General features: G+C 36.6%; 1 protein-coding gene across 4 annotated transcripts in view; it reads right to left on the bottom strand.

Annotated features, from left to right (window-relative positions):
* Positions 1-241: 241 nt before the first annotated feature.
* Positions 242-12,860, bottom strand: part of Obsc (Obscurin) — a 242,466-nt gene continuing 229,847 nt past the window's right edge. For all 4 annotated transcript variants that reach the window (XM_064698377.1, XM_064698378.1, XM_064698380.1 and 1 more), the window contains 7 exons: positions 11,276-11,513; positions 10,611-11,192; positions 9,849-10,549; positions 9,653-9,785; positions 807-2,458; positions 640-745; positions 242-577 (listed from right to left, as the gene is read on the bottom strand). In XM_064698377.1, the coding sequence (XP_064554447.1) occupies positions 437-577; positions 640-745; positions 807-2,458; positions 9,653-9,785; positions 9,849-10,549; positions 10,611-11,192; positions 11,276-11,513 (3,553 nt within the window). In that variant the 3' untranslated portion in view covers positions 242-436. The remainder of the gene's footprint in view (positions 578-639; positions 746-806; positions 2,459-9,652; positions 9,786-9,848; positions 10,550-10,610; positions 11,193-11,275; positions 11,514-12,860) is intronic.

Genomic DNA, 12,860 nt, shown 5'->3' with positions numbered 1-12,860 from the left:
TTCGTGCTTGTTGGTTTAGTTTAATTCGACAACTGACATTGAACTTCTTAAGCCTAAATTACGCTACGGCGGCGAAGCTCGCTCCGCCCCAAACCTAACTTACACTGGACTTCAAGTTTTAATTTAATTTTAGTTAGCAATGCGCGGATCTGCGCCAACGACAGGCTTGAACAAAAAACTTGCAATAGAAATGCATTTGGTATTTAAAAACTATGAAAGGGTCAGAGATTGCACAGTTACATTAATTTTTAATGGACACAGTATATTTATTTTTCTAAGGCATATACATAATAAGATTTTAATTGAATTGATTGATGACAACATAAATAATTTGTATCTCATTTTAGGTTACTTTCTTGTTTTATATGCTCAAATATATGAATATCCTAAAATCATATAAGCATAATAAAAATCTTCTTTTTTTTCCTTTATTTATCTAAAACGTTGTAAGCAATTCTTCTTCAATGCTATTTGATCGGAGTAGTTGTGCTGGGGTGGGTCCACCTTCAACTGCATAAAGAGACTTGGATGAGGTTGCTGTTTTACTCTTTTGTTCATGATATTCATCAGAAAAGTTCTGCCGGAGAGATTTAGTTAGCATAAATATAAAGTTTGAAAAAGTAACTTCAAAATAACTACCTTTAATCGACAACCTAAGAATAGGGCTCGCTCACGTTTTCGAACCATATAATCTGAAGACATGAGCCATCTATGTTCCAGACAGTCATCTGTGTATGGCCTTTTCCTATTAATCAAAATAGTTTATCAAATGATTTTGTTTTTGTAAATTATAATTTTATACTTACGTGGGATGTCGTTTAAATAACAGCATAATAAACCGAGTTGCTTCCGGAGTAACTTCCTTAAAAAGATTTTCGAAACGATATCGAACAAAGGAAATGTTTTGTGTAGTTTCATACTCGTCAGCCCCGCGGAATGGACTACAACCAGATAGAAGTAAGTAAGCAAGCACGCCCAGTGACCAAATGTCACTTTGAGGAAACACCGGTTCTTCATTAATCATCTCTGGTGGTTGGAAGTCCAACATACCGGTTGGTGTTATTTTAACTCCTAATTTATTTACTTTTTTTGCTGCGCCAAAGTCGACAAGCTTGACTTGAATAGATCGAACCGATGCCATAACAACATTATCCGGTTGTATATTAAGGTGACAATATCCACGCCAATGAAGATATTGCAAAGCATCCAGAAGTTGAGTAATGACGCATGCAACCATTTGTTCAGAGTATTCATGTCTACTACAAAAGTAAGTAAGCACGTCTGCTCCCTGAAGTTTTTCCATCACAAATATTGCGATTGGTAAGTTCATTGGCTTATAAGCTCCAAATAAGGCTGGAATACGTTCATGCCTTAAAGTTTTAAAATTTTCAAATTCCGAAACTATAGCATCTTCATTATCATCAGTTACTTCGAAAATTTTTGCAACAACAACCGTATCAGTAGATTTTTGAATTCCCTTGACAATGGTGCTAAATTCTCCACGTGCAATTTCAGAAATAAAACTGTACTTATCACTTACGGAAGAATCAGTTACCCAATTAGGAGGGTCCCGCTCGCAATGATAGTCCATATGTACACGTTCTTCTTCAAGCACCACTTCTTGCCCTTTTTCTGTCAGCATTTGTAAATGCTTCATAGCTTTGGTAATGTGGACTTTTGGAGATTCCGTTCCCGAAGTAGATGCGTTAACGGGTATTCCCATTTCACTCCAACCAATGCGATTTTTCGACGCCAATCGAATTTGATAATCTGTGTTAGGCACAAGCTCATGTAAAAGGTAAAATTCATGATCAATATTATCAGCTACAGTTGTCCACGCATCCGAACTAAGCATTTTGTATTGAAGACTATAACATAAGACTGGAGAGTGCCCATCATCTCGCGGTTGTTTCCATCTAAGAAGTATTTCTGTTGCACTTGTTGCTGATACTTCCGGTGAGTCAGGGGCATCGGGAAGAGTTGCAATAACTATACGACATCTTGCCACAGTTTGACCAACTTTATTTCTAGCAACTGCTTTATAGATTCCAACGTCGAAATGGGTTGCCGGTTCAAATCGCAATATTGATCGACCATCCTCATCAAAAGTTATTTTTATCCTCTTACTTTCATTCACAACCATATCATTTTTAAACCATTGTACGCATGGTTTAGGATCGCCAACTGCAAAGCAGTGTATATGCGCTGGCTTGTTTTCCATAATAGCAATAGTTTGTGGTTTTTCTCTAAAAAAGGGTGGGTAGCCATCACGCTGACTTTCTATCATCGCATCTGCCTCTGTGTATTCATTTAAGCGAGGTCCAAGTTCAGTTCGCAGGCGTCTAATAGAATATGAATCATTTGCAGAGTACATGCTAATTCGACTTCTTGTTCGCTCGTCATCAATTTCTTCATCCATTATATCAGTAAAACGTCGTCTTTCACGAATTACTGGAAGCTGAAAAATTTTAAATTTTATTAAATCAGTAAATGAAAGCTGACTTCGGTACCCCGAAGAATAAATTACCTTGTACACATAAGTCTTACAATCATGCAGATATATCAAAAAGAAAGTGAAGTGAGTTTGGTGAAGATCATAGATCAGAAATCTTTAATTTTTTTATGCCAATTGTGACCGCACGTCACAACTTATCTTCGATTGATTCCTTCCTTAGATCTATATGATATGGTAGTTCCATGTTAATAAGACTTGTCCAACTTGTGTGGACCTTAGTACAACTTGTAAATGCTATGATGGGAATAGTAATCCGATGTTATTGGATTGGGCTCATTTTATAAAGAGCAATGTCGGGTGTGGGGAAGATATCTTGATAAATAACCACATAAGTTTATATAAACACTTAATGTACAACCTTAATCGTATGGTAGATATAGTGGTATAATCCGACTTGTTTCAACATATCTTCTTTCTTCAGAGTAAAAACGTAACTTTGCAAAAGAGAATGACGTTAGCATTCAAACTGAGAGACGGCTTTGCTAAGAATCAGACAGAATAACAGGCAAACCGAAAGACAATACAACATACGAATATAGCTATATTAACTCGTCGTAAAAAGTGTGTAAATTAAAAATTGATGTCTTTTGAAGTCGGTTTATTCAATGTTATATTCCATTCAGACAAAGCTTACAATTCTTCTTCAGCATAATTATGTAAGACGTTAACATGCTGTGAGAGGAAGAGCGTACTCGTGCATATTTGTTTACGTTAAAGTCTTAGCGCGCGAGAAGCTATATACTTTTTGTACATAGCGTCCATAATTCTTATTTAAAAAAAACCAACGGAAGGAGTTTAGACTTTGCGAAAAATGTGAAACACGTCTCAAATGATTTTTCTTATAGATCTTTGGAAATAAATTTGAACACAAAACGTCATCCACCAAATCTTCGACCCCCATTTGCACCAAGGAGGGATGGATATTTAAAAAAGTGTGAGACACCCCTCAAATGAATTTGTACATAGATCTTTGAAAATGAGTTTGGTGCCGATCGGATGGTAAGCAAAAAACTTTCATACAACCGTTTTCCGCCAATTTACCACTGTTGCGGGTGGAATTTCCCAAATCGCTGAAATACGTATTTATTAAGTTCTTATGTAGAGCTTTAAACATAAGTTTGAAGCAAATCGGACACAACTTAAAACTTCGCCCAAAAAATCTTTAAATCGCATTCCCCCCGAAGAAGTTTGAATTCTGCGAAAAGTGTGAAACACGTATCAAATGATTTTTCTTATAGATCTTTGGAAATAAATTTGAGCGCGAAACGTCAACCACCAAATCTTTGACCTCCACTTCCACCAAGGAGGAATGGATTTTCCTAAAAGTGTGAAACACCCCTTAAATAAATTTGAACAAAGATCTTTGAAAATAAAATAAAAAATAAGTTTGAGGCCGATCGGATGGTAAACAAAAAAGTTTCGCGATTTTTCCACACTTGCGGGTGGAATTTCCCGAAACCCCGTCTTAACGTTCACCTACATCACATAAGGTAACTACAGTGAAAATTTCAGCTTCCTAGCTGTTACGGTTTGGGCTGTGCGTTGATCACCAATCAGTCAGTCAGTCATTCAGTCATTCAGTCAGGACAAACAGTTTTATATATAGAGATAGATCTCCTGTATTTTTTTTCTAATATAAATTTAGATTGCATTAGCCTTTTTTATATTAATTCTCTTATATATTATAAAGCGGTTCTTCTTTATCTATGCTATTAAAATATTTATATAAGTTTAGGTTTGGCTAAGAACTAATTCATATGGACAATTTGGACAATGGATCGTGTTATATTGTGGCAATAAACAAAATATTGAAGCCCAATCAGTTTTATCAACTGATATGCAAGAACGTATGGATTTGTTTAAGGTTTTCTCACTTCGTTAAACAGTTTCTTACGTATAGCGAAAGTGTGCATAGACGTAATATTTTTATTTTTAAATAGTTGCATGTGACAATAATTATGAAATTTTTGTATTCTGACCCATGCTCTGTAATGAACATCTTCTTTGGACTGTAATTTAAAATAAAGGTTTCGATTCTTTTGCTATAGGTATGAACCCATTCAAAATGGGTAAAAAGGGTATAATGTATTTGTTACTAGCTATTACTATTTATTACTAGCGCGAGCTGCATTTTGTGTATGTAAGAATAAAATGTTTAAGGGTATCCCCTAGTCGGGAGCTCCCGACTAGAACCTCTTACTTGTTCTTTATTATCTACTAAAGCAAACGAGCGCGTAGCGCGAGCTGCATTTGGTGTTGGAAGAAGAGGGTTCAGGGTATCCCCTAGTCGGGAGCTCCCAAGTAGAACCTCTTAGTTGTTTTTTTTACCCCGAACCCATGGAAAATGGGTAAAAAGGGTATATGTATTTGTGCAAATATATGTAACAGGCAGAAGGAAGCATCTCCGACCCCATAAAGTATATACATTCTTGATCAGCATCATCAGCCGAGTCGATCTACCCAAGTCCGTCTGTCTGTCCGTCTGTCCGTCCGTCCGTCCGTATGTATGAACGCAAGGATCTCAGAACCGATAAGGGCAAAAGACTTGAAATTTTAGCTGTAGCTCCTATTGCCCGCGCAGATCGAGTTTGTTTCCGATATTCGATAACTTGCCCCGTTTCCAAGTAATCGATACCGAAATCCTGTTTTTTGAGCAATTATCGTAAATAATAAGAGCGAGAGTCACCAAACTTGACATGTAGCTTCTAGAATAGTATATATATATCAAGTATCTTTCATTTTAAAACAAACGCCACCTCCCCGCTACCAACTCAAATCTATAAATCAAGGTAATTATTCAACTTGTATTGCCCATCAATTCAAGCCACAATTTATATGCAATTGAATTTTTGAGAATACACAAATATTCTATATTCTATTCTACAATAAGATGTACTGTCGAAAATTTCATTAAGATCGGTTAAGAAACACAAAAGTTATGTGAGCACGTGTTAACAGCATAGCTGCTGCACAAATTCCAAGAATTTCTGTATTCATGTGTTTGCCTTGAATTCTATCATCAGTTTTTTCTCATAAAAGCTCAATTATTGGTGTGGCCCTTGAGTAGAGGAAGCGGCAAGTGGTGCGGTTAGTTGCGAGCTCGAACCCTGCCAAGGGAACCATTCTTTTTTTTATTTTAATTTTTCTTTATTACTACTAAATCAAACGAGCGCGTAGCGCGAGCTGCTTTTTGTTGGTAAAAGAGGGTTCAGGGTATTCCCTAGTCGGGAGCTCCCGACTAGAGCCTCTTACTTGTTTTCTGTTTTTTTGTGTGCGACCTATGGTGTTTCGTCCTCCGTAGATTGTATCAGGAGTGACGGATCAAACGTTACCGGTGTTTTTAGTACTTGAATTTACCAGATTATTCGTTAGTATCTGAAGTTTGGACTATGTTAGTTAGTCTATTCCGATTGTCATTAACGAAACATCTGATTTTATTGTATTCTTATACAAGTATTTCAGTGCGTTTGATTATAGTTGGTCTTATTTTTTATTCAGAACCTTTACTTTTTAAAATATGATCCAAACAGCTTTATTTTTTCAACTATTTGTAGAAATTCCACGTAAAACTTTCCCTACTTAAGAAATTAGTTTATATATTTATTGTTTCTCTTTTAGACCTTACCTAGGTCGTTAGCCCCACTCATGACGCTTACTGGGAGACTTTTTGCGAAGATGGTATATCTTCAGAAGAACGTCTACTTAGGCTATTCGATGTTCAAATTTTTAATGAAAATGATTTATGTGAAATTTAAGAGCTTCGCAACTAATTTAAAATTTGTATCGAAGGTTCAACTTTACTTTACGAATTGTATTGTGAATTGAATTTTTTTTTTTACGCGACAATTACATACGACCTTAAGAACGTATTCTAGCTGAGCGAGCACCAAAAGCGCTCCACCATTACAATTTTTACAAAAAGTTATTTTTGTATACTCTGAACCTATTGAAAACGGGCTAAGGGCCTATAATGTATTTGTAATTGACCCCATAAAGTATATAGGTTCTCAGAACCTATAAGAACCCAGTGCCCGCGCGCTACAAATTTATTTCCAATAATCGATAACTTCCCCAGTTTCTAAGCAATCGATAAACATCGATATCGAAATCCTATTTTTTTAAAAAATCTCGTAAATTATAGGAGCTAGAGTCACCAAATTAGTAGTTTAGCTTCTTAAATGGTTTATTTGTATATATAAATATATCATTCATTTTATAGCTAACGATTTGAGTCAAATAAATAAACCAATTGGAACTACCCACCAATTTGCATCAAATTTAAAGGCAATTGAAATTTTGAAAATATAGGAATATTCTATACTACAATAAGATCTACTGTTGAACTTTCATCAAGATCGGTTAGGAAACACAGAGTTTATTAAAGATAATGTGTACTTATATTGAAACCTGTTTGCCGCAGCTAGCGCAATTTTTAAGAATTTGTGTATAAATGTACACACACACATTTATGCGCGTCTTTATTGAATTTTATAGGTAGCATTGCAAGTGCGATTGTTTTGTACTCTGCACTGTTTGTATGTGTTGCTATTTTAAAAAGTTTTTTTTTTCATGAAAAATGAATTGTTGGTGTGGATGTCGAGTAGAGGCGGTTGCAATTTGTGCGGTCTGTAACGGAACCGATTCTTATTGAGGGAAATAATTTCTTATTTAAATAATTTTTATTCCTGCTATAGCAAACGAGCTCGTGGCACGAGCTGCATTTGGTTTAGGTAGAAGAGGGTTCAGGGTATCCCATTGAGTCATTGAGTAATAAAGAGACAGAGGAGGCTTTTGGATCAAAAGCTCTTTTTCGAAACACTTCGTGCGCGATAGCGAGGTTGCAAATACAATTGAGTATAACTCATTGACAAATTGCAAGCACAACACCAGGCTGTCTACAGCCACTTCTGCCGTTGCCCAAAAATCAAATACAACTTCAGAAAATTTCCCATATGAACCAACAACAACCATAATCAAAACAAACGACTCGACAATGAAAAAAGCACACCCCAAATTCTGTCCCTGCTATCCCTTTTTGGTTTGCAGCTACAGCCCATTGAGTAATAAAGAGAGAGAGGAGGCTTTTGGATCAAAAGCTCTTTTTCGAAACACTTCGTGCGCGATAGCGAGGTTGCAAACACAATTGAGTATAACTCATTGACAAATTGCAAGCACAACACCAGGCTGTCTACAGCCACTTCTGCCGTTGCCCAAAAATCAAATACAACTTCAGAAAATTTCCCATATGAACCAACAACAACCATAATCAAAACAAACGACTCGACAATGAAAAAAGCACACCCCAAATTCTGTCCCTGCTATCCCTTTTTGGTTTGAAGCTACAGCCCATTGAGTAATAAAGAGAGAGAGGAGGCTTTTGGATCAAAAGCTCTTTTTCGAAACAGTTCACGAGCGATAGCAAGGTTGCAAACTCAATTGAGTATTACTCAATGAAAAATTGCAAGCACAACACCAGGCTGTCTACAGCCACTTCTGCCGTTGCCCAAAAATCAAATACAACTTCAGAACATTTCCCATATGAACCAACAACAACCATAATCAAAACAAACGACTCGACAATGAAAAAAGCACACCCCAAATTCTGTCCCTGCTATCCCTTTTTGGTTTGAAGCTACAGCCCATTGAGTAATAAAGAGAGAGAGGAGGCTTTTGGATCAAAAGCTCTTTTTCGAAACAGTTCACGAGCGATAGCAAGGTTGCAAACTCAATTGAGTATTACTCAATGAAAAATTGCAAACACGACACCCGGCTGTCTATAGCTACTTCTGCCGTTGCCCAAAAATCAAAGACAACTTCAGAACATTTCCCATATGAACCAACAACAACCATAATCAAAACAAACGACTCGACAATGAAAAAAGCACACCCCAAATTCTGTCCCTGCTATCCCTTTTTGGTTTGAAGCTACAGCCTATGATCTACGCTTCTACACTCTTCTAACTCATTGTTGTGGTTTCTAAGCACTGCTATGCCTCATTGAGTAATCTGTCTCTTTATTACTCAATGCTCAATGGCTATGCCTATAATTCGCAAAGTTATGTCTTCTTCTTCTCCACTCGCTTTCAACTTGCAAGCAGCCCGGCAGATTTTATAATTTTTCATTTTTCGATCAGCAAGGCACCCTTTCTCAAAATAGGGTATTTTAACTATTCATTAGTTCTGTACCCAAATACCACTAACCTTCTCATATAAACATTTTTATCTAATGTCTGAGAAAAATATAATTTCGAATTTAGTGTGCAACTATTAGTACAATCAATAATAATTGTTTTCTTTAAACATTCTATACCATTTCTATAAATAAGGGTATCAATGCCTCGACGCGCCAAATAGTTTATGGCATGTGTGTCTCATCTCACACACATTGGCAAAAAATATGCATGTATGTGTTTTCCAAGCCAAGGGAAGTATATGAATTTGAGAAGATTGCAACATTCTGTTGCGCATGTGACGTCACATGCTAGGGCTTTTTGTATGCGACCGTTGCGTACAATAAAGTAATACATTATTAAATACAAACATTATTATAAAAGACCCTATTAATATATTACTTTAATGTACGTAATAAAGATAGAAATATATTCTAAGCATCACAAGATATGAAATTTATTACTCAATGAGCCAATGGCATGCTAGCACCTATGTTTGTATGTGTGAATTATGCATGCATAAGTACATCAAAATATGTATATGTATATGTGTAACCTTGGCTTTGGCTGGCAAAGAAATAAATTTTGTTAGCTTTCTGGCGCTGATCATGCACGACCTATCCCAAATTTGTATTCACATATGAATGCATGTTGTGTACTTTCGCATGCATTCGTATGTGAATACAAATGTGGGATAGGTCATGCATGATCAGCGCTATTTTTTTTCTTTCTGGTTTCTTTGGTTTCTTCTGGTATCTTTTTTTTGAGTTCGAACCCTGCCAAGGGAACTTTTTTTTTTTAAATTTATCATTACAAACGAGCGCGTGGATTCTCACCAATTTCAAACTAGCGCTTCAGTACATACACCCCCTTGATACAAATATTGCGCGTTCATATAAAAGGAACGTGGATATGTGCATATTTTTAAATTTTATCTAATCGAATCCGTTGAAATTCTTGTACTTACCGACCAATCAACTGAATCGTTTAACGCAAATGATGGTGATCGTCTGTGGGCTACCTTCATGTATTCCCGTAATCTTACTGGGAAACTCACATCTCTTAATTGTAACAAATAAGTATCAGGACCATATTGATAGCTAAAAAAAAAAAAAATTTCCGTGGGTAATTATTCCAATGTTTTTATTTATAATGTTACTCACTGGCTTTCGGATTGTATAAGGCCCAACTCATAATCGGGATGCAAAAATTTAGACACAGGCTCATCACGTTTGCCTCTATTTCTTTGTTCCGGTAAAGGCTCGGGGGTATGTTCAGGTGTATATGAATGACCAGAAGGGTATACCATTTTAGAAGGATGTTGGAAGCAGCCACTTAGTCGACGTCTACGGAAGTAATTTTTACAAGAAGCATTTGCATACCAGTCTCTAAAGTGACCATAGTAATTTTTCAACCGGTCAGTTCCAATTTCGAAATCTTCAAGGGAGTCTTGACTATCCAGCATAAAGAACCAAGGGTGCTTTAATGCTGTTTTAACATCCATACGTTCTTCGGGACTGTAAACAAGTAGCCGGGTTATAAAGTCGCGACCATCTTCAGAAATATGTGTCCATATATTATCTTTAAAATCCCAGCGACCTTCGCGAATATTTGTTAATGTTTCTCTATCGTCAACTCCTTGAAACGGATTTCTGCCACTAAGCAGTATATAAGTGATCAAACCAACTGACCACATATCGTGTGAGAAGCTTACGCCTTCTTTATTAACAACTTCCGGAGAAACAAATTCCGGCATTCCATAATCCAATGTAGATAAATTGTGTTTATTTATTTTTCGTGATAAACCAAAATCTGAAACTTTTATAAAATCACTGCCAACAACTGAAATTAACAAATCTTTAATCTGAAATAAATATAAAAACATTAGTATAAATCATGTTTTATTTATTTTAAAGCATTTTTACCGTCAAGCCCATGTGAGCAACTCCCAAATCATGCATATGCTCCAGGCCCCATAGAGCTTGGCGTATGTAGTTAGCAATAACTCGCTCTGTATAATAATTCCGCTTAAGTAAATTATCCTTAACCAGTTCCCCTCCAGCAGCTAGTTCCATTATTAGTGTGACAGATCGATCATTTTCATACGCATCATAAGGACGTATCAAATTCTTATGATTAAACATGTTCATCATTTCGAGTTCATTGAACATGAATGGTCGCAGTTCTGGCTTTCCATGCATTATTTTCGCTGCATAATTATTCCCTGTCGCGCGTTCAACGGCATGATAAGTTATTCCTTGAGTTCCACGGCCGAGCTCATCGCCAATATCATATTTGTCTTCATATCGTAATTGCTTTGATCGAACATATGGATGCCTTCCATAGGTCTTATAAATATACTGGTCTTCATTGTCTTCTATATGCACAGTCACAGAGGTACTAATAGACCCAGCTATATTTCTTGCGCTAACTGAGTATAATCCGCCATCTTTGATTATTGAGTCATGTATTGATAGTATATATACATCGGGGTCAAAGGAGTGCATCTAAATCAAAATATTTTAAATAATGTTCGTTATAAAGAATGAACCAAATTTTATTTAACTATCTTGAGTATGTTTATATATACCTTTATACGGGAAGAATCAGCTAAAAGTTTCCAATCTTTATACCAACGAACTTCTGGAATTGGAATTCCAGTTATTCTAGCTTCAATACGTCCATTTTTTCGAGCCATTATAAACGTTTCATCAGGTCTTTTTGTAAATCGTGGGTACTCGGCGATTTCAAGTCGTACTCGTTGTCTTGCCTCACCGTGTTCATTAGTAGCGACTGCTTCATACCACCCAACATCTCGATCTAACATGCTATGCGCATATAAATATTTAAATAATTTATTAATAAAAAGAAAAAGTAACAGTAGCAGAAACAGTAACAGTAACCCGAATATGAAAAAGCTTCTTGTCAGTGCTGAGCTGGTGCAACAAACAGTCGAACTTCCTTTTAAATATACAAATACACATACACACATGCACAAGCCATAAGCTTTGACCCTCATACAGAAGCAGTGATTGTACAATAAATCGTAAAAATAGGTATACCCCTCTTTTCTAATGCCAAGTTTTTTTTTCTACAAATTTTAGATATTTCTTTTCCATTCACTCTCCGATCGTGAGAAAATTAATGTGAGTTAGATTAAATGAGTTGAAAGTCGATCGTTTTCCTCAAGCACCAAAAATCGTTGAAACTTAATTCATTCTTTAATAATAGCTTTGATAATGAGCATAAAGCCGAAAAGTCATAGATCTCAGGGACTTTGAAAATAATTTGAAGCTGATCGAAAAAACTTGAACCTCGATCAAAATGCCTTTCAGATTTATTTATAGCCATCTTTTGTACGAACTGCTCTCGTGCACAAGCTGTAATCTAAGAATAAATTGTATTCCAACTTCCTTTAATCAGTGCTGTATCTCCTCTGCTTCCAGACGCTTGTTGGTGTTTCTTACCCTCTCAACAATCTGACTTATTTTTGCACTTCATTCTGGAAACGAACAATATATATATCAATATATCCCTCTTCGGTAAAATCTATAAAGTCGTGAAAGTCCCTTGTCATTGCTGTGGGGCTATGCCACGGTCGACTTCCAGAGTACCAGTCCATCGGACCCATCATCTTCGCTCTGTTCGAGAAAAGCTGGTTTTCATGAATTGACAATGATTGCCTCCAAAACTCTATCTTCGTACCTTTCGGGAGAGGTTCTCGGAGAATTGCTACTCCAGCCAGGAGACTAAAGTAATTTCGGTGTCCACTTGTAGTACACGGTCGAGTACACTCAACTTGTCTGAAACTAATCGACCAACACCGAGCGTTTAGCCAAGTACAATCAGTCTAACTGCAGGTAGTAGCTCAGGCACTAACCTTATAGCAGCCTAAGCTTAAATATAATCTGACAAAGGATTTACTGGGTGGTCTAGTGGATAGAATCCTTGCAAAGCCTGGGGGTCTTAAGCCCTCCTTCGATTCTTCGGACAGGAGGTACCAGGTAATCAGGTAATCGACGAGCTGTTAGATGTCCTCGTCATTGATGATAATACGCCCGACAACACATCTACACCAGCCAACCCGAAGCCCAGCACCATCGCCTTGCAGTTCTCCTCAGTGAGAAGTACATTCACAGTGGCATCTTCCAAGTATCCTGAACTAATAACCAGCA

The sequence above is a fragment of the Drosophila montana genome, unplaced genomic scaffold (assembly GCF_035044405.1).
Source record: "Drosophila montana isolate Dmon_TW-CO22-7 unplaced genomic scaffold, ASM3504440v1 contig_599_1, whole genome shotgun sequence".
Taxonomy (NCBI): Eukaryota; Metazoa; Arthropoda; class Insecta; order Diptera; family Drosophilidae; genus Drosophila; species Drosophila montana.
The sequence above is the reverse complement of the archived record's forward strand: the minus strand, read 5'-3'. Positions and strand labels throughout refer to the sequence as shown.